The 21,817-nt window shown below is 30.5% G+C and overlaps 4 protein-coding genes across 11 annotated transcripts; 1 reads left to right on the forward strand and 3 right to left on the reverse strand.

Annotated features, from left to right (window-relative positions):
• Positions 1–275: 275 nt before the first annotated feature.
• LOC106792315 (ras guanine nucleotide exchange factor P-like) lies at positions 276–7,519 on the reverse strand. The gene is made up of 5 exons (XM_014758657.1): positions 7,036–7,519; positions 6,213–6,334; positions 5,975–6,127; positions 5,513–5,883; positions 276–5,407 (listed from the first exon to the last, which is right to left on the reverse strand). Exons 1-5 carry the CDS (start codon positions 7,056–7,058, stop codon positions 1,643–1,645), a joined length of 4,434 nt encoding a protein of 1,477 aa, XP_014614143.1. The 5' UTR covers positions 7,059–7,519; the 3' UTR covers positions 276–1,642.
• A 267-nt stretch (positions 7,520–7,786) lies between these two features.
• LOC106792317 (charged multivesicular body protein 2a) lies at positions 7,787–9,963 on the forward strand. The gene is made up of 6 exons (XM_014758666.1): positions 7,787–7,956; positions 8,543–8,641; positions 8,725–8,894; positions 8,974–9,149; positions 9,233–9,367; positions 9,486–9,963. Exons 3-6 carry the CDS (start codon positions 8,727–8,729, stop codon positions 9,685–9,687), a joined length of 681 nt encoding a protein of 226 aa, XP_014614152.1. The 5' UTR covers positions 7,787–7,956; positions 8,543–8,641; positions 8,725–8,726; the 3' UTR covers positions 9,688–9,963.
• A 434-nt stretch (positions 9,964–10,397) lies between these two features.
• Positions 10,398–18,071, reverse strand: LOC106792316 (transcriptional repressor CTCFL-like). Of its 7 annotated transcripts, none has more exons than XM_014758664.1 (13): positions 17,563–18,071; positions 15,903–16,075; positions 15,585–15,808; positions 15,135–15,499; positions 14,875–15,044; positions 14,649–14,785; positions 14,404–14,554; positions 14,130–14,271; positions 13,778–14,050; positions 13,546–13,682; positions 13,079–13,197; positions 12,770–13,012; positions 10,398–12,646 (listed from the first exon to the last, which is right to left on the reverse strand). In XM_014758664.1, the coding sequence occupies exons 2-13, from the start codon at positions 16,036–16,038 to the stop codon at positions 12,587–12,589; spliced, it is 2,157 nt and encodes a 718-aa protein (XP_014614150.1). In that variant the 5' UTR covers positions 16,039–16,075; positions 17,563–18,071; the 3' UTR covers positions 10,398–12,586. The 7 variants fall into 7 exon arrangements, with proteins under 7 accessions (XP_014614150.1, XP_014614149.1, XP_014614144.1 ...); XM_014758663.1 differs by having other exon boundaries at positions 12,770–13,009; positions 13,079–13,221; XM_014758658.1 differs by having other exon boundaries at positions 13,079–13,221.
• Positions 18,072–18,585: 514 nt separating this feature from the next.
• Positions 18,586–21,355, reverse strand: LOC106792327 (motile sperm domain-containing protein 2-like). Of its 2 annotated transcripts, XM_014758687.1 has the most exons (10): positions 21,305–21,349; positions 20,893–21,099; positions 20,477–20,623; positions 20,195–20,366; positions 19,737–20,106; positions 19,584–19,659; positions 19,384–19,490; positions 19,114–19,314; positions 18,887–19,024; positions 18,586–18,802 (listed from the first exon to the last, which is right to left on the reverse strand). In XM_014758687.1, exons 2-10 carry the CDS (start codon positions 20,972–20,974, stop codon positions 18,635–18,637), a joined length of 1,461 nt encoding a protein of 486 aa, XP_014614173.1. In that variant the 5' UTR covers positions 20,975–21,099; positions 21,305–21,349; the 3' UTR covers positions 18,586–18,634. The 2 variants fall into 2 exon arrangements, with proteins under 2 accessions (XP_014614173.1, XP_014614172.1); XM_014758686.1 differs by having other exon boundaries at positions 20,893–21,355.
• Between the last annotated feature and the right edge of the window lie 462 nt (positions 21,356–21,817).

Below are 21,817 nucleotides of genomic sequence, written 5' to 3' on the forward strand. Positions count from 1 at the left end.
ATATATATAAATTGAAAAATGATAATCATTCAAGCAATTGAAAAGAAAGAAAGAAAAAGTCTTACCTGTACAGCACAGAATTTGTAATTAACGTGTTATATATAATAAGTGATATTTAATTATTAATTGATAAATAGAACTTTATTTCTACAGAAAATAAAAATAATAATTTTGTTTATATATTTCCATATGACTAAATATAGAGATATATGGACAAGTATAAGAATTATATCTACAATTCTATCTATATTTTCAAATATATATGTATATATATATATATTTGCTTTAATATCCTTAAAATGTAGATTTTTGTACATATACAAATTAAAATAGTTCAAGTATTAGTAATATTGTTAGAAAATTACAAAATAAAACAATATACTTTTTATGTCGTAATCTTATGTGCTGTACAGATAATATACTCAAGTATTCTTAATGTACGCGTTTATATAGCTATGAATAAAATAATAATAAAAATAAAAGCACTAAGCGTGTACATAAAAACTTACAATTTACATTACTTAATTACAATCTATTAAATACGAAACATTAGCAAATTTTTAAAATTCACCAACATTATAAAGTGCATCTGCTTTCGCGCAATTCTATTAGCCAGTATAGATATACTTATTCACTTCTTGTTTATCCAATAATATGTCAACTTGTGTAAAATAATTTAATTTTGTATATGAATCTTTATACATTATCTTTTCTGAAGCAATATAATTACATGCTAATAATCAAAACAAAATATAAGCCATACACATTGTTACATATATATCAAAATTCTTTTACAAGCTTTAACTTTTATTTAAGAATGCATTGCAACAGCAAATTTAACACTCCATGATTAAACAACCTTCAAATCTTTACTATGAATGAATATTTGTTTCAATTTTTGAATAGCAACTATAAAATCTGAATTGCAAAAATTTAAAATATAATCTACATTTTACATCTTGTAAATATATATAAGTCTCATAATCATAATGAAACGATTATGTACACATTGTAAAGTTGGTCTTGCAAAATCACTCATAACAATTAATGACAAATATTAAAATTAATTAATCAAATTATACTGAAACAATATTTTGATCGTATTTAGTATAAAGCTAATGATATAGCAAGAACAAAATTTATCTTGTCAAGTAATATAGATTTTCAATAATATAAACAAGTGTATGCTATTGTACTGCACCATTGACAATAACGTGAAGTATGGCTTACGAGTGATGATATTAAATTGAATTATTTCTATAAACAACTGGCTAGAGAGAGAGAGAGAGAGAGAGAGAGAGAGATTATTTATAACAAATAATATTTCCTATTAATACAAGTAAAAAACTGCAACAAATGATTATCTCTTTACAACAGGCCTTGCAAATGCATGTTGTACCATCATTGAGTACTTGTTGAATATATTACATTTCCAAATCGTTATAAAATAAAGAATAAAAATATAATCAAATAAGTTTACTGTCTAATATTAAATAAAGTTGTATCTATGCTTAGAGCATTATTAAAATTTATAATGAAGCCTAACAAAAAATAATCTTTCCAACTATTATATTCTATCCAGCTGTTCGTAGACATTAATTAATAAATTTCATTTGATAATATCAGAATCCCTGTGTCACCCTTATGACTCAATTTTATTTTTTTGCACATCCAAATTATTTTTTTGCACTTGTTCGTTTACTTTTTCAAGATCATCTGTCTTCGATTCATTGTTTTCTGCTTTTTTAGTTTTCTCAGTAGATACATTACCTTGTGAAACACACTTAGACGTATCATTTTCTTCTTTAGATACATTTGCATCAGTCTGATTAGTAGATTCCTTGATTTTCTTACCATCTACCACGTGTTCATTAACTTTGTTTGTATTCTCAAAATGATCAACCATAATATCACCATTGAGTTTAATATTTGTTTCTTGTTTTTCCATTTGTTTGCATATATCAGTTGGTTCGGTAGTACTTCTACAGTCCACGTTCGGATAGTGAATACTTTCTTTCTGATTTAAAGCCGCATCCATCTGATTATTACCATCTTGATTCTTTTGCTCGACAGTATCACCGATGTTTCTTGTTTCTAATATTTGCTGCGATTTTCCTTTTGTAATGCTATTCATAATATTCTGTTTACTTGGAGTTGTCGATGTGGTACAACTAGACGTCACCATAGAATTTTGTTTACAATTTTGCGAATCTATTCCGTCGACTCCACAAGTTTTAGTAGAATTAGAAGAATTGCTTCTCAAAGTACCACTTTTAGATAAATTAAAGGCATTGTGATCCTGTTGTGTTACGTTTTTAGGAAAAAGCGCTGCTACATTATCAACCGATGCAGTTACAGAGGTTTGGGTATTTTCAGTTTTGCTCGGATTAAAGGAATTTGATATGATACTGGGGGAGGAAGTTTTTGGTGACTTTGGTGATGACGAGTGCGTACTCGGAGGAATTCTTTGCACCGTTGGAGGTTGTGACACAGATGAATAGCCAGTTGTTTGTGGTATATAACTTGTACGCTGGTAAAGTTTATTTATAGTAGGCGGTAAACTACTGTGAAAAGCACTAGGAGGAGGAATGCCAATAGGTGATCTTATCAATGGATTTGGAAAGCCGCTTGCATCTGGAAAAGGTGGAGGAAAATGAGAATATATTAACCTTGGATTAGTATTTGGAGTAGGAGATGGTATAAATGGATTAGTCGAGAGCATATTAACCGGTGAATTTCTTGGAGATATAGGTGAATTTGTATTTCTACACATCTCTCTCGAAAATGGAGTATTCTGATAACTACGTGCATTAGGTGAATAAGGTGGTGGAGACACGATGGGAGAATTGGACGTTGAAACAATTGGCGATAACGTTTTAGGATCAATTTTCATCATGTTCAAGCTAGTGCCTTTCGAGCTCGTCTGTTCTTTCTCTTTAGTTTCATTTGTAATACCATACATTGGCTTCACGCCTGACGCTGGATTACCTAAATACCGTGGCATATTTTTCATTTTAAAAATTTTAGCAGGCTTGGATGGAATGTGTTTACTTGTTCCTTCTGAGGCAGTACTTTGAGTACTTTGCATTTCTTTAGTCTGATTTTTAACTGCAACATAATTATTTTTTGATAATGTAGGATTCCAAGATTTTGGTGGATCTCGTAACGTCTTGTATCCAGTCGATTGATTGTGTTTTTTAAGAGAAGAAATCTTTTGCGATCCGTGAGATGTTGGCACTGACGTGGATGTCGATGTTATTGGAGCAGCGTTAGTATTATCCTTAACGGCGACGTGAGTATTCTTATTTTCTGCGGGTATATTGGTATTAGGACTAAATATTGGTACATTAGGAATATTTGGTATGTGTTTTACTGTTGATTCGGAAACAGTTGCCGTTCCTTTCTTTGCTATTTTAAGTAAATCTGGAATATCTGATTTATTACGCCCTTCAGCCTTATTCTTTTCTTTGGAATTCTCTCCAATTTTTGCACAAATATCATTTATTTTAGAACCCGATGTACCAATCTTAGCGCAAATTTCATTCAAGTTTGTGCCCTTTGCTATAACTTCATGCTTGCGTACAAATGGTTTCATTAGCGATATTGGTATAGCATCTGGGCAAGGTGGTACCGAATAAACCCCGCTTATTTCAAAATTAGGTTTCGATAATTCTTGCCTAGCCATTGTTGTAGTTGTTGTACTTTGAGTAACATTAGAATAGCTATTCTTTAATGTACTAGGTATAGAATAAATACTCATAGATGGAGCTTGCATACTTATGTGTGGTATAGAACATAGTGGATTATCCGACGCCGATGTGCAAGATATATTCATACTTTCGCTACTTACAGGTAAAGACGTTACTTTTTGAGTGGAACAAACATTAGAGTTCTTTTGTGGACTTTTTAACATCGTAGTATTCACTATATCCTGAACTGTGTATGGAAACGTTAAAGTTGTTTGACTCGTTGCGGGTGTTGTTATGTTATGATTAAGACATGCAGGGATTTCATTTAATAATGTGTTGTTGTTATTACGTACTTGTTGTTGTACTTTCACGTTCGCGCTTACGCTCGCGTTCGCGCTGGCATTCGAATTTGTTAGTTGACTTACTTCTACAGTAGACTCTATGGAAGACCGTTCTGAAGTATTTATCCTTTGGTCGAGTAAATTTAAAGCTTGTTGTACAGTGACGGCTGCATTTTGACTACTCTGCGTCGAAGTATCCTTCTCAGATGTTTCTTGCACATTAGAAACTGCAGAAGAGGAAATTAATGAATTTGTATGTTGCGTCGTTGACAATCCAGTTTGATTTTGTTGCACTACAGTATTTGGCGAAGTTGTCACTTTCGATACAGATACTGTAGTATTTGTTGGTGTTTTTGTACTGTGGTTATCTAGCAAATTCTTCATATCCATAGACTGTACTCGTTCTGATTGTTTAATATCTAATTTTTTGTCATTATGCAAATGTACCTTCTTCTCTTTCTTCTCTTTTTTTGAATACGTATTATTAATAAGACTTATTTTTGGTTGATATTGTAATTTAGCACTTAATGCATCGATCTTTGATCCTGTATTTACCGTTTTAATATCACTTTTTACATGATATTTATCACTTTCAGGCTTTGTTCCTGTACTAATATTATTATTAATATTAGTTACTGGCAATTCTTTATCTTCTGCATTAGCGGTATTAACATGATCCGTTTCATTGTTTTGACTTTCCTCTACCGAGTTAGATATTTTTTGAACGTGCGCCGGACTTTTTTGTTCTTGCGAAGGCGACGTATGTACATTATTATTAAATGCAGCATCATCTATTTCTTGTGCACTTTTGGCGTTTGTATTAATATCTTGTGTATTTTTAAGAGATTTCATTTCTGTGTTAACTCTTTGTGAATTATTTATGGGAGCACAAGCAGCATTTAAAGAACTTGTCGAATCCGTTTCTAAAATAAGGTCACTTGCTGCGGTAGATGGAGAGTTTTTCAAATTCAAAAAAATATCGGAACTCTTTATAACACGCATGTCGTTTCCTAGCATAGTTTGTGTTGTATCTTCGATAGCCTTATTACAACTTAGATTTGTCATTAAAGTATCAGATTTCTGTGCAGTTTCAACAGTCGATATAATTCCTTCCAGACCTACTTGATCTCTCACTTCTTCTATTCTTGTACTTCTCTTTAACCCTGAATTAGATATATCGGTAATACTCATCACACCTGTTTCAGATATTTTTAATTGGACTTCTTTCCATTCACGATTTAATTGTTGATTCTCTGCTTCTACGCATTCTATTCCAGAGTTAACTAGTGACTTTTTAAAATTAATATTATCCTCTGATAATTTTATTCGTTTTGGAGAAGACTCAAATATCCTGTAACTTAGATGTAACGGCACTTTCTGAAATAAATACATATATGCAATATCTTTATTTTATTTATCATCATATTGCATTCTACAAATCGTTTAAATCCAAACTATTGAAATGATTAAACAATAACTTACCCGCCTCCAATGAAAAATGTACATGATATCCATTAACGTGTAACTTTCATTTAATGCTTCCTCTTTAAACATAACGTCAACTCTATGCACATCGCGGAGTCCATATTTAGCTCTTATTAATTTCTGCAAATGAAATACTGTTACTGCCGCTGGACAACGAAAATATCTTCGTTGTAAAAATTTTGCTTCCTTTGTTAGATTCGCATCAGTGTTATCTTTTGACTGTGGATCAAAATATTGCAACGAAAGATTGATAGATTCGTCTTGCGTATATATGTGCGAATCTATAGGTTCTCCTCGCGCTTCAGGAGAAACTTTGCTTTGTTCCTCTGGATGATTTAAATAAAAATCTCTTCTAACACGCATTTCGTCTAAAATAAATAATATAATATTTAGAAATGTATCTAATTAATTAACTACAAACTTTGTTTATATTTTCATGCAAGTAATTAATAATCTTACTTTGATAGCAACCAGGTACAACCTTATAAACAATATTCTGCAATGTGTAATCTGGTCTAATATTCAACAAAGGTTTACTTTTATGGACCTGAACTTCACAAATTGGACAATATTTGCTTTTTTCCAAATATTTAACTATACAACTCCTACAAACTAAAACAAATACATAATGTACAAATATGTCATTCTAATTGCATAATAGAGAAATAAATCTATGTTTATAAAAAAAATTACTTACACGAATGCAAACATTCAATGATCGTGGTAGCATCTATGAAGTAACCACTGCATAATTTACATGTCAATTGTTCGTTTAGTTTAAACAAACATATTTTCTTTCCACCGCTCTGCCCTGACATTCTAAAACATACAAGAATTTTAGAATTTATCATTATTAACAGATTATTAACAATTATTTCATACACATCTACAAGAATAGATTATTTCGTCTTGACCAAAAGACATTCAATAGTATCCCAGTAAATATAGTAATGTTTTATATTTTCTTGCAAGTTATATGCATATATATATATATATAGAGAGAGAGAGAGAGAGAGAGAGAGAAAATAACGATAACCTAAATATAATTTTGTCGTACAACAAATTATAAAAAGTAAAGAATAAACGCGAATATATGTAGGAAATAGATTTTGTATATATGATACAAATAAAAATAAAATACCTACACAAAGGTTAACTTTAAAAATTTTGTATATCCCTGAAGAACATTCAGTGTTATGATCTACATCATGATATGATAGAAAAGCATTAGCAATATTAAAATAGCCTACATCGTATTTTCCTAAAGGTAATCAATATACAATTATACCTTTAATTATAGTCGTAAATTAAGATAATATCGAAAAAGATCTAAGAACATTTAATAAAAATCAAGTCTAACATAGACTACGTTTTAATTTAAACCAATAGCTGTGTCGATATTAAGTATCACAATTCAAATGATCTTTGAGGTCGCTAATGTAGAGAAACATTAATACGGATTCAATAGATATAATTTGTTCTATTTTGACATTAACAAGTGGTATTTGTTGTAAACTTACTTGACAAATGGGGCGAAAATCATCCGTTTTATTTGGTAATCGCCATTTGGCCTCAAAAGTCAGGAAAGCTGGGTCAAAAGACGGGGCACCTTCTCACGGATTGTCATTATGGTATCGCCCCAATAATATTATTTTCACATTATACAAATAACACGTTTTTTTTGTAAGATCATAAAATACAAGGGTGCCAAACCCAATTCGATCAAGTTTAATGACATAAATTCATATTAAAGCAAGCCACAATGCCACTAAAAACTGCGCGTACGGCAGTAAAACAAAATGGCGGATAAACAATCATGTAAATGACATTTCTAAAAACATCGCAGTTATTGTCCAATTTAGTCGAAACTTTAAAATGGCTGTCGACATTTCGTTATTACAATAAATGCCTATTCTTTTCTTTAAACTTAAAATATAATCGTGCATCTTGTAATCGATTTAAACCAAGGGATTTTATTGACGATCAATTCGAGCCTCGATAAACATCTACAAAATTTCCATTTCCGATTGGCGACCATTTTATGGCGACTTTTCATTGACCAATTAATATCCGAGCAATCCATGCGTTTTTATTGGTAGTTTTACAAAACAACGTCAGATGAATGGACAATAAAAATTGATATAAGTGCTCGTTAATTGGTTTTTACTTGCAACCACCTAGAGATTCTTATTTTATCATTGGTTGATCCATCTCATGAAATTTTCTGATTTTCACAGTCAAAGAATTTAATTACATTAATACTAATATGTAATGTCGCGTGCGTACGTGTGTTCTACTTATCTGCTACTTTAAGATATGCGTCATTCATTGTGGTATGTTTCTTCTCTACAAGAGAACCCGGCTATACCTTTTAGGGTGTTTTTTAATGACAATTATTGAATTATTTACAAGATTATTATTTATAAGAACGTTGTGATATAGTAAGTGTAACATATGTTAATTTAAAATAAATCTGATCATCCAAATAGATTGAAAGACGTAAGAGAAAAGATATTACAGGGAATTTCACAGGTTTACCTCCCTGACGGGTATGATTGTCAAATCGTTATTATTGTATATCCAATTTTCCCCTTATTTTATCTTTTTTCATGTCAACATGGATAGTATTTTATCATCATGAAAAGCAGTGAAAACTTTGATTATTATTCCTTGATTTTCATTCAATGAAAAAGATCCAAAATCATTTTGCAATTTCAATTTATTACACCAATTAATTGATAGTCATCTTCGCAGTCTTATTTTCATTCATCAATATGTCAAATCTATCTATATATCTATTTGGATATTTTCATTCTATTTTATGGTAATTAACTGTATAAGTATACGCTACCTGCGCTACTTTTCCATTTGCATTTAAAAATCATCTTGAGACAATGATACAATTTGTAAGTAAACAAGTTCATATAAAATGAACATACAATTTCTAAGAAGAAAATTATCATTTTAAGTTAAATTTTGTATAGAGAACGCGAATATATTAATTTATTATATATTATATGTTTGCAGAAAAGTTCCAAGAGCAAATAACGTTTATTTGCTCTTCCATAACTTGACAATTTTAAATAAACTTATAAGGATCAAATAGAATAATAAAAATATTGACAAGTGCGTATAAAATACAACCTATTACAACATTACATATTAATATATTTATTGACGAAGATTTTACTTATGAAATATTTCTTTAGATATGGAGTGGTTATTTGGAAAGCGTATAACTCCTGAAGAAATGCTCAGGAAAAATCAACGAGCATTAAATAAAGCAATGCGTGATCTTGACAGAGAAAGAATGAGGATGGAACAACAAGAAAAAAAGATTATAGCAGATATAAAAAAACTTGCAAAAGATGGACAGATGGTTAGAATACGATGAAAACTTTTAAAAGAAATAAATAAATTCGTTACCACTATATAATTATTAAACTTAATGCTCATAGGATGCTGTTAAAATTATGGCCAAGGATCTTGTTAGAACTAGGCGATATGTCAAGAAATTCATGTTAATGAAAGCGAATATACAAGCAGTTTCTTTGAAAATTCAAACATTACGTTCTCAAAATACTATGGCTCAAGCGATGAAAGGTGTTACAAAAGCGATGCAAAATATGAATAAGTAATGACATATCTCCATTTTGGTTAATGTGTTGGTTGTATTATCTAAAAGAGACTCTAGAAATTATTATTGTTTATTTTCAGACAATTAAATTTACCTCAAATACAAAAAATTTTGCAAGAATTTGAGAAACAATCAGAAATAATGGATATGAAGGAAGAAATTATGAATGATGCGATAGACGATGCTATGGAAGATGAAGGAGATGAGGAAGAAAGGTAATATCAATTTTCATTAGAATTAAACATGAAAATAAAATTAACGTTAGACGTTAATATTGTTTGCGATTTTATACGATGGACATATGAACTTTGAGCTATTAATATCGTATTACAGCGATGCCGTCGTATCTCAAGTACTAGATGAGTTAGGCTTACAATTAACAGATCAATTATCCGGACTTCCTCAAGCTTCCGGTTCTTTAAGTATAGCAGGATCAAAACAACCGGTCGCAGCTACTGCAGGAAACGACGATGGAAGTCTCGCAGATGCCGATGCAGATCTTCAAGCAAGACTTGAAAATCTTCGTCGCGAATAAAAAGGGAAAGACAACTAATATTTATATATATATATAGGATTATTTTTAATTAGTTATCAAAAAAAAATCGGATATATTTGATTCTTCTTCGAGTTGTGCTTGAAATAAATATCAAATTTGTATTCGTTTGAAAAAATTACACATTTTGTAAAGCTTTTCAGTAATTAGATATATTTTGCCTAAAAACAATCTTATTTTTACGCGATTATTTGTATAAACGTTGTGACTTTAACATTAACTAAAGTAGTGATATAATAAAAGATATGTTATTTTAAAGATAGATTGTTAATTACTGTTACAGTAATCGGATGGTTAAATTTCTATTTACAATCCGTAAATAATATCTACTAAATGAAACAAATAAATCTTCGAAAGAAACATTGATAATAGAAATTATGATGAAAATCAACATTTGTATTATATATTCTTGCACAAATGATTATATTTAATAGGAATAGTATTAAAAAAGTATTTTTTGAGGAAAATATTATATTATTTATTACCTCTTACTTACCATTATAAACCACATACCTTTTATAAGAAAGATTTTTATTGATTATTCTCAAAACAGCCATATTCGCATAAATAATGCAAATTTTTACAAATGTGTAATGTCCAGGGAGAATTATTTTCTGATAATTGTTCGTTACATTTTCTCCTTAAACGTATCGTGAAATAAATATAAAACATTAAATGAATCGACTAAAAAATGTTATCGACGTCATAACGTTTATTATAGAGAAAATGCTACACTGCGTTTCTTTGGAATAATGTAAGAAAGTGCATAATATTGAACAGCATAAAAGTGATGATCCGTTACTAGATTACAATTGTACAGTTCGTATGTAAAAAAAATTATACATAGTTTTTACATTTTTCGTATATTTTACCTCGGAGGTATGAAGAAAGCAAGTTGTGGGCAACAATATACGAACAACGAACTACAACATCGCATTCTTTAAACGAGTGCAAATTCGCATTTTATCCAATTACTTATGTAAGACAGAATTTTATATTGACATAATGCAAAGTATTCAATATATAATCGTAAACATAAATTATATGAAAAGAATCTAAATAATAATTCTAAAATACAATGAAATAGTATTATAAATATCAAATGGTAGGACTTATATTGTCCAAACATAAATATATGTTAAGGTGATTACCCTAAAATTTAAAATAACATTATGTATTTGTATATATTTCATATGCCTGCTCTGCCAAGTTAACCTGGAAGCAATACTATACAATATTTAGCATTTTCATTATTTAATATAATATAATATAAGAGAGATAGTGTGAGATAAAAGAAAAACAATCAGTTAATTGAGAATATACAAATAATTATTAAATAATTATGAAAATTGACGCGAAACGAAACTCGTATTATTTATTGCTAATATAATTTCTACCTCGGATGGTATTGTGTTTCTATTTATTATAGACATTATATTTTCTAAGCGTAATAATATTGAATAATCAAACTAAATGATACACCACAGATAGAACAATTCGCATTTCCTAATACATTATGTCAGTTCATTATATTAGAATCTTTTCTATAGATTTCACTTTACTATTATTCATCGGACCTTGTATCTATTATAAACAGAGATTACACAATACCAACCAAGGATTATTGTTTTGTCGTTAGAAAAATGCTATTATGCGTGCACTTGTAAGAGAGAAATTGTTTTTTCATATATTTGTGTGGTGTGTGTGTATTTAAAGTAACGATTTGCCTATGTACTATTATAATCATTATTAATAATATTAATAATGACTCAAGCCATTATACTACAGTACTAATTTTCTGATAGTATCAAACAAAGTACATTCAAAATATCAACTCAATGTCTTCCAGGTTAACCAAGGATTATTAACTACATTTGAAACTTCCAAAGTGTCATCATTTGTAACTAAATCTTTCACACTTTAAGAACATGCTCATATTAATCATTCAGCCTGTCTACATAGACAAGACTCAAGCACTTCATTCATATTTTATACTACTTATTCTAATACTTCATATTTGTCTTTGAAACAATGTGACAATAAGCAGTATTTACAAAGTAACATCACACGACTCTTCTTGATATAACTTATATTTCACGGCAGTTGAAAAAATTCTGCCTTCTTCAGAATTGCCGTCGTGATATTGTCTTAAAGTCTTAAATAATTTGTTTAAAAATATTGTGCTAAACTAGAATTACTAGTATAATTCTTTATATTATTGACACACGTTGTTCTTAATTCGATAATGTCATTTTCAATTTTAAAGGAGTTAGTAAATCTCATTGACAATAAAATATTTTACATTATTATAATTGTACATTTTCATGATATTTCGCTAAACCACAAAACTACAGTATTTTCATAAATTATTACATGTATCTAATGCACTAGTGGCAAAAGAAGATTCTTGTACCATACATATGCCGTATGTGGACCGCAATAGCTCCAGAAAAGTTTCCTTGGAACTCAGTATAGTTGTTACCGTTAAAGTGTATAATTCAGGCTATCCTTTAAGTAACCAGGTAATATATGCGAATTCACTAAAGATGAATAATTAAAATATCAAATTGAAATTTGATCACGACGTGATTAAACTATCATCGTGATATTTAATGAGTTTAATGACTCGCCTTTCGTGAATTCTTATATTACTTAGTTTTAATTAACTGTACATATTTTAGTATGTATTTCTGCCGTCTTACTGATTATTTCATAAAATAACGAATTTCACGTTTTAACGGTAACACACAGTTGTGTTAAAAAATCATAATACATTTAATTTGCAGTCTCCGCATTCAATACATCACTGTGTAAACACTGTGCAAAAGAAGAACGATCGGACTATTATTTAAATAGGTACATCATTCTGTTCTTCCTCTTATTACGAAATATTTTGTAAAATGTTTATATTACTGCTTCCTTCTTCTTCCTCTTCTTCTTCCTAAAATAGCACAGAGATAAACATAGCTTTATTGTATTAATGATAATAATATTACTATGTTATAGATCTCTGAAAGATTGATAAATAAAAGATTGATTAGATATTTATAATAAAATAACTTACTTCATCAAAACCAAAACACGTCTCCATCTCTTTTTGCAATTTCGGATCACTTTGCGTACTTTGAGATGTAGACTTGTTTGTGCTACAAGACGTTACAGATTCAATTTTTAGTTCCTGCATATCGCTATCATCCTCTTCGACTTCGCAACCATCTTCTCCCGTTCCATCTCCCATACTATTTTCTTGACTCAAGGGATCTTGCATCACCAAATCTCCATCTTCGCTAGCTACCACAGCCATCTGCTACATATGTAAATGTATTAATAATAATACGGATCATAGCATTTTCTTAAATTTTAAGCTATTTACCTGATCGGTGCTTTGATTGTCAGCTAATTGGATTACTTCTAATACAACATATTGTTGTCCATCACTTCCTTCTACCGCCATCATATCATCTTCATCTTCTTCCTCTTCTTCTTCATAACCTTTAAGTTTAGAAGCTAAATCACCTGTTATCACAACATATATCCATGGATATTAGTCAATGATGTATGTCTACATCATATCGTAAGTTTCCTTGTAAAATAATGAACATATACATAATATATTTGTAATAACATTTCGCGCTCGCAATAATAAATTTATTAAACTTTCTATAATTTCTAAAAAATTAATATCATTTTACGCGTTATTTTAGCCACCAATTGTGTGTTATTCTTAACTATCAATTAGGTGTTATTTTATGATCATGAAATTACATATGCATATGCTCGTAAACTATTAATAAATAAATATAAAGACCAAACACAATAAATATGAACACGTTATCATACCAGTCAAAACTTCGACTCTTTGTCCATCGATTATTTGAATTTTCTTTTGTCTACCCATCTTCAGGGCTTGCTGTTTTTCTTGCAAAGATGATTCTGGATCATGGACAGCCATGTGTCGAATAAGGTTTCCTTTGTGTCTGATAAAACAAATAATTGTTTCACTCTCTTTCTTTTGTTTGTATAATGTTAATTATAAATGCGAAAAATAATATATCCTAGAAAGCAAACTAACCTGAAAGGTCTTTCGCACTCGGGACATTGATGAGTTTTTTCTTGCGGCGGTGGAGGAACATAAGATGGATTATGATAAAGATTACAATGACGTTTAAGCAATTGCTTCTGTCTGAAAGACTGAAAACAATGATCGCATTGATATGGCTTTTGATCTGTGTGGATCAGCATATGACTTTCCAAGTGACGTGCAGAAATTGATGCATACGGACATAGGTCACATTTGTAACATTTTTCTCCTTCATGTGTTTTACTATGTAACTTATAGCTATACCTAGAATATAAAAACAAAATGTCTAAGCGCGATTTCTGATATAATAAATATTAAATATATCTATTATTTTATTTATTACCTGTCAGGGAATGTTTTTCCACATCTTTTACATTTTAATGGTTTGTCCGAGGTATGCAATTTCTGCACGTGAATTCTAAGATCGGTTTTTCTTCCGCACGTCGCGGGGCATAACTCACATTGAAAAACAGGTTTGTCACCTACTACGAAATGTATGATGTTACTTCTGTACACGAATAGTATGTTAAAATATAATAGAGAAGTAATATGAAATGAAAACGATTAAAGAATAGTCAAATTATTATTATTAAGAAAACATTAATTAACGTATTTACCATTATGTATTAATTTGTGTGCTTTTAAACTATTTGATTGTGTAAACCTCGCTTGGCAAAAATCACATTCATATGGCTTTTCGCCTGTATGTATACGAAGATGACGTTTTAATTTAAAGGTATCTGGACTTGCGTATGTACAATGTGGACACTAAAAATAATAAAAGATAATCATTAAAAAGAGAGATTTTTGTAAAAGGATCCAATTTAAGAAACTAACAAAAAGGAGACTGCATAGAAAGTACCTGATAAGGACGTTCTCCCGTATGACATCTTATATGTCGTTTTAATTTAGACAATTCAACCGAAGCATAATCACATTCTTGACATTTATGTGGTTTTTCATGGGTATGCCTGTACCTTACATGTCTCACAAGTTCACCTTAAAAAAGAGCAGTCATTGAATTGATATTCAATATTGGATATTCAATATAAAGATTGAAGAAAAATCATTTAAGAAACGCTACATACCGGATGTAGTAAACGCGCTATCACAAAATTTGCAATGGTGGGGTTTGGTCCCGGTATGCGTATTGACATGATTTTGAAGGGAAGCCAAAGTTTTAAATCCCCTTTCGCAGACGCTGCACTTATGTGGTCTTTCTTCTGAATGAGATTTCATATGTCGCGAAAGCAAGTACCTGAATATTAAATCACTTTTCAGTTTACACATATATATATATATTTATATATATATATAGAATGAAACAAATGATTTTAATTCAACATACCGTTTGGGACTGGTGTAGTTACAGTAATTACACATATGCGCTTGAGTTACAGTTTGTGATTTCTTTGGAAGAAACTTAATTATTTTAGTTTTGTCATCTTCAGCCTCTGATTCTACTGGAGCTTCGTTATCCTCGTTATCTTCAAAATCATAAACAGTTAAATCTTGTTCCCCTTCTGCTTCTTCTACCTCTCCGCTTTCACCTTCAGCAGGTCTACTATCTTTGTCCTCAGATTCTGGTTGTTGTACTATCAAAACGTAACTCACTTCGCCAGGATTAGTGTCAGATGGTACTATAGTAACAGTCTGATATGCGTCCCCAGAGTTAATTACAACTTGATTGTTTCCGTTGTTTGGAACTTGACCCTAAAGATACATCAACAAATAACTTGTAATAACAAAATTTAGGCATAAAATGTTAAAGTAAAATCAAGTGAAGATCATATCTTACGTCTTCATCCCCATCGACATTTTCCAATTCTTCTATCTCATGATATTGTTCTTCTTGAGTTACTTCACCTTCTTGAGGAACATCGCCTTCTTCAACTTCTTGAATTTGTACTTGTGTCATTACAGGGGTTTCATCGCTATTAGCCTGATAATAATATTGACCAGTCTGATCGATAAAGTAGGTACCACCTTCTTCTCCTCCTGATAATCCTTCCACTTGATGTACTATAATTACAAATGCATACATATATCTATATAGTTCCATTTACATATTTATGATTGTTGAATGGTGTAATATAATTTAACTATAATAACTAACATTCAACATGTTGTGGTTGCTCTACTTGTCCGACTTCTATTTCCTTGTTAAATGTTTCAAGATAGGTTTGAATCTCTCTTACAGATTCTTGTCCCTCTTCCAATTTTATTGTTGCAACGTTGCTCGTCATGATCATTCCATTAATTCATGCGACAGTTTGTTTTCTTACAAGTCTGCAACATTAATATAGAGATATCTATTACGCTATTGCTTGTAAATTACAAACCATTCAAAAGTAGATACTGAGTTGCTATAAGAATGGGTTCAAATTAAAAGTAATTATTATAATATCTTTGTATACAAGTATAATGATGACTTTAATCAGTATTCATTTTCTATACTAAATATATAATAGGAAATAAAATAAAAAAGATTAATTGCATATTTGATAAGAAAGAAAATCAATAAAGAAACATATTGTATAATTGGAAGTGGTGTTTATCTCATTAGAATGACTTCAAATAAATGGGTTTATCTTAAGAATAATGCTTTTCAATCATACGAATCTACAAGTGGATCGCACGAAATGCGAGAGAAAACATATTTTTATGCTTTACATCCCGTGATTCTCATTCCCATGTGATCTTAAGGGAATGCATACATGAGGGAAACATACATTTACGAGTTAAGGAAGATAATAATCGATCACAAGACAAAAATAATGTAATAACATGAAACATAACAAGGGGACAAATACCGCGATTACATATGTGTGAATGAAGTGAATGGAATTATGTCGTAAGGAAAAAAGCAAACTAGAAAATATACCGGAAATAATAAAAGAATGACGCCGATAAGACGATGCGATAAAACGCGAAAATCGTAGCGGTATTTTAAAATTAAAGGAAAATCAATAATCATGATAAGAAAAGGAGAAGGCGATTCGCGTAGAAGAGCGGATCGAGAGGAAAGGGGAGGGGGAGGAGGGGGGAAAAGAAGGCCGATTGAATACTACATAATTTCGAAAGGTTCGTTCATTTGCAAGGACAAAAAATAGGTGCATCGAGGAAACGTACATAAAAGATAATTGAAGAGTGGAAGGAGGAAGAGAAGGACGCCATATAGGAACTATGGAGGAGCTATGGAGGAGCTATGGAGAAGCTATGGAGAAGCTATGGAGAAGCTATGGAGGAGCTCGTTAGGAACCCCTTAGGAGCTCCAGAGGAGCTCCAGAGGAGGAGCCAACCAGGAGTCGAGCAGGAGTCGAGCGGGCCCCCCGGAGGAGGGTTCGTTCGAGAGTCGTTCGGAAAGGGAAAAGTTGGGCTCGATAGAGGAAAGAAATGTGGCCGAGGATGGACCTGGGGGGAGTCCGTGATCGCGTCTTTTCGACGTCGAGGAGCCCGAAGTCGCGCATTCTGTCGGGGAGCTCTTAAGACAACGTGGTTGCTTTCGATTTCAGGACACAGGGGGCATTAACGACAAAAATTTCACAAAATTATCACCGTCGGCGCTGTCATCAATATGGAGGACGCGACCGAGAGGAATACCTTCCGTACTGCTACGCGCTTACAACACTTATTTCCCGCGTTTCTTTCAGTATCGGTGAACGTCGTTGCTTACGACCGTAATCTTGAATGTTCGAATAAAAGAATAAATGAACTCGTCGTACGCACAAAGCGTGCTCATCCACGATAGCTTAAATATCGAAATATTCCCTTACCTCGTAAACTCGCGATCGTTCGTGTGAGGGCGTTGTGTAAGATCCAGAAGGCAATATGGCTGATCGAACTACAAAGTGGTAAGGAAGGTTCAAATGCTGCGTGTTGGCAGCTGCGCGGTAGGACGCGTCATTCGTCGTGTTTACACCGGACGACTGCTGCCACCATTGCCACTAGTAATGTCACTATCCTCCCCGTTTCCGCTATTTCCGGCCATCGAAGCATTTTCAAATCACCTTTAGTTTTATGGAACCTAATCGCATAAATTTCTACCTTCTTATCCAACGAATTCTTTCGATTGCAAATATTCGTTGAATATGCGCCTTGAATAATCGATTTAAATAAAATCGAGCCTTCGATATCGATGCACTGAAGAAAAAGCGGGAAGATATGAATATCGTAAGAAGTGCATTTATTAGCAGCTTCTTCTAGATCCAATCGCAACCTTCTTTTTCCGATATATTTATAAACGTCATTATATTTCAAGAGCGGGAATTTTAAAAATTCGATTTTATTTGTAGATATCCTTTTCGAATATTTTTTATCCATCAAATTATATTGCATTACAAGTATATAAATATAAAACATTCGCCATATAATAAAGAATTCCAAGATCTTTAAAAATAGGGGTAAACAAAATAAAATTAATTACTATAAATTCACAATAAATAAATAAACAATTATATATCTATACATTGCCATTTCCAAATGGATANAATATATATATATATATATATATATATATATATACATATATATATACATATTTATTTTATCTTTATTCTCTATTTTCTCTAAATTTCTCTGTATTTTATAACAAAGTTCATCAAATTATTATTCAACATTAAAATAAATAAATAGGAAAAGAAAACATATTAGACATAGTAGAAATTTGAAATAAATGTAATTCTATAATAGTAATCTTTTTTCTGTTTCTTTGTTTTCCCATAATAATCTAAAAAGAATAAGAACTTAGCAAAACGTATCCATGCCTAAATGCTTGAATCCTATAAAGAAACCATATCAAGAAATTGTCCCATATATTTTAAGCTAAATTTCACAAATTAGCATATTTTATATACCACGATGAATATGGCAGTTTTCAAGATCAGTATTTTGTATAGCACTTCTTAAGATATATATAATTGCAACTGCCATAACGATTGTTAATATTATAGAGAATATTTGCAAATATTTTAATTCCTTGTATAACTTGTTACAATTTTCTTCCAAATGAATTACCTATAAAATACAACATTTAATATATAATTTAATGGAGAAATATATGTATCCAAAATGTAATATGTTTATTTTGATTCAATATACCTTAGAACAAAGTGCATCCATCATACGATTTTCTTCTGTAGAACCGGATGATAATATAGAATACGTTTTCTGTATTTCATTATTTTCGTTTGCTCCATCGTAACATCTTAATCTGTGTTGCTCGGCAGGTTTACCAGACTATACATTAAATGAATAATTATTACAACAAATTATATGACATTAGATTTTATGTTATATAATAACTTTCCAATATATTTAAATAATACCTTCCATATCGCCATTAATTCTTGAGTAGTTGCAGTAGAATTTTTAACAGGAAGACACATTACCAAAAATCTATCATTGTTCGAGAGACCACGTAGATTGTATCCTGGTTGAAAAACAACTGTAACGCTGCACCGTTCGGAAGGAGATATAATACCTGAACTAGGTCTTACCCTGAATTTCTGCGGCGATGTAGTTTTAATCTAAAATATATATATTTTTTAAATTAATCATTATTAATATACACGACAAACAATTGTATTAAACTGCACCTTGTAAGACAAATGCTTGTCTGTTGTGACATTTTTTAATATGATCCTAGCAATGATTTCATTCCCTTCCTTGTTGAACGTAACTGCTTCTGGTTCGATTGAGAGAACTGAAAAAAGGAATTAAAAGAAAAAAACTGTTTTTTACAATACAATGCAATTTTATTCCTTTATCTATATCTATAAATCTCAGGTGTACTTACATTGTTCTTCACTTACTTGATCTCCAAATCCACTTGGAGGTTGTTCCGTCAAGGGAGAATTTTCTACAAAATGTACCTGTGTAATTTGATAATTATAAATAAATAATGCAACAAAATTATACTGTTAACGACATTCGAATAAAAGATAGATACCTTTTTGCTATCAAGTTTGTCATTTATTGCATTTTCTGTGCTTGTTTGTTCTTCTGGTACAAAAACGAAAGTATAATCATTTGTACCACCCCAACATTTAAGTATATCATTTGGATCAACGAAATCCTTTAAATTAGATTTATTAACAAACTTTATCTTTGGTATTGCCTTAGCAGGTAACCATGATTTTATTATCTTAAAAGCTGCATTTAATACCCATGGCATTTCAAATATTATAATATAATTTAAAAAATTTGGATAATAACATTTGAATAAACCAGTCAGGTACTTAGTGAATTCCATATCTAAATTAGAAAGTCCAGTCTCTGCCATATCAAAAAATATTGATATTTGATTTCCATTTCCTTCTCTACAAACATAAACAATAGATGATTGAATGCACTCTGTACACTCGTAAATTAAACGTTAGATATTTGTTAGATATAAAATAACTTTACCTTTCTAATCTTTCAAACCAATAAACAATGCATCTCTGAATTTCACTAAAATCTCTTACTCCCTTTACATGTTGCTTGGATTTAATGATAAGGAGACTTTTCCCATCTTTATCTTTACCATAATTAAACACCACTCCGTCTTCTAAATAGTTCACATTATCCTCTGAAATATCTAAATATAGAAATCAGAAGATAATATTAATAAATTATTATGTTTCATTGATTATTTCTCATAATATTTTCGAATAATTTAATTAATTTAAGTTAATATGTGATACTTACCATTTGCACCAATTTTTCTTCTCCAAGTACAAGTATCCCAAAGCATAGACAAAGATTCTTCTAAATCATTTTCATTATGTTCTAAAAATCTTTTTAACCAATCATCACTATGTTTTATTCTAACAATATCAGCTGGATGGAAACCTCCTATAATATATTCAAAATGAATAAATATTATTATAAATATGTCAAAACGTAAACTCTAAAATCATGAAGACTATTTCAAAGTTTTATTTCCTTTTGATAAATATATTAAATACGTATATATACACTTATCAACTTGTCCACTCATAATCAATTATTATGAATTATTTCCAATTAGAAGAATAATAGAAGCAATTCTATATGTATGACAGAAATAATACAAAGTTTAGAAATAATTAATTTGTAAAGAATAAGAATGTCGATAAACATACTAGGATCAGATGGTGTTTCTTCCTCCAATTTTTTAAAGAATTTTTCGCGAAGTTCAGCAATAAGTTCAACATGCGTTTCCATCTTTGATTAAACTTTGACCGGCTCGAAGTTATGATGATTGGCAAATTAGTTTATTATTTATTTATACGTTCAATATTCCCTTTTAGAAATCGTACGTTCTTTTCGTAATACTAATTTTATTTAAACTGTTAAAAATACATATATATAGATTATTTATATTAAATGCCACTCGTATCAAATGATAAGATTGCAAAATTACTAAAAAAAAATGAAGCAAACGGTATACAATATTCAAGACTAATCCATTGAATGGGACGTTAAACAATATATCTCACAAATCGGTTTGAAATGAGATAGCATATCGAGTTAATAACTATCGTTTCTTTTTACCAAGAACGCTGATTCTCTAATTATCATTAAAGATCGCACGTGTAATTTCTACTGTAAACAAATATTCTGATTAGTTACAATAATCTGTCCATCCAATCGGAAACTCGTATCGTATAGTAACATCTAATGAAATATTCATTTTACTTTCTTATAGTGTTCATATTCTGATTGGTCAATGAAAAGTTTTATTTAGGTATCTTAGAGCGCGCCACATCAACTATATTTTCAGTTACATTGAGGAATTTCATTTGAAAAGTAGATAAAAGTAACTAGTATAATAATTGAGATTTATTTTCATCCTAGATTAGCAGAATTTTAATAAATAGAAGAAATAGGAAAAGGGTCAGTATCATTCATATTCAACAATTACTGTTTTCATTAGTTATGCAAATGAAATCAAAATTAGTAACCATCGAATTACTTAGGCTTGGATAAAGTACAAAAATTGATATTATTTATAAATTGAATTACTTTTTTGAAGAGTTTAAATACCACTGGGTATCATAATATTAC

This window comes from Polistes canadensis, unplaced genomic scaffold (genome assembly GCF_001313835.1).
Source record: "Polistes canadensis isolate GaletaPanama2010 unplaced genomic scaffold, ASM131383v1 scaffold_405, whole genome shotgun sequence".
Taxonomy (NCBI): Eukaryota; Metazoa; Arthropoda; class Insecta; order Hymenoptera; family Vespidae; genus Polistes; species Polistes canadensis.

Bases quoted from the DNA above. Each gene is read 5' to 3' on its own strand.
- LOC106792315 (XM_014758657.1), bottom strand. From the start codon at position 7,058: ATGATTTTCGCCCCATTTGTCAA. The intron at 6,335-7,035 runs GTAAGTTTACAA...TGTATGTTTTAG, and splicing joins ATTTTCGCCCCATTTGTCAA to AATGTCAGGGCAGAGCGGTG. The intron at 5,408-5,512 runs GTAAGTTATTGT...TATTTATTTCAG, and splicing joins ACATTTTTCATTGGAGGCGG to AAAGTGCCGTTACATCTAAG.
- LOC106792317 (XM_014758666.1), top strand. From the start codon at position 8,727: ATGGAGTGGTTATTTGGAAAGCGTATAACTCCTGAAGAAATGCTCAGG. The intron at 8,895-8,973 runs GTTAGAATACGA...TAATGCTCATAG, and splicing joins TTGCAAAAGATGGACAGATG to GATGCTGTTAAAATTATGGC. The intron at 9,150-9,232 runs GTAATGACATAT...GTTTATTTTCAG, and splicing joins GCGATGCAAAATATGAATAA to ACAATTAAATTTACCTCAAA.
- LOC106792316 (XM_014758658.1), bottom strand. From the start codon at position 16,038: ATGATCATGACGAGCAACGTTGCAACAATAAAATTGGAAGAGGGACAA. The intron at 14,555-14,648 runs GTACTTTCTATG...TATTATTTTTAG, and splicing joins CGGGAGAACGTCCTTATCAG to TGTCCACATTGTACATACGC. The intron at 13,222-13,545 runs GTATGATAACGT...TTGTGATAACAG, and splicing joins AAGAGTCGAAGTTTTGACTG to GTGATTTAGCTTCTAAACTT.
- LOC106792327 (XM_014758686.1), bottom strand. From the start codon at position 20,974: ATGGAAACGCATGTTGAACTTATTGCTGAACTTCGCGAAAAATTCTTT. The intron at 20,107-20,194 runs GTAAAGTTATTT...TTATGTTTGTAG, and splicing joins TGGTTTGAAAGATTAGAAAG to AGAAGGAAATGGAAATCAAA. The intron at 18,803-18,886 runs GTATATTGAATC...TGTATTTTATAG, and splicing joins TGGATGCACTTTGTTCTAAG to GTAATTCATTTGGAAGAAAA.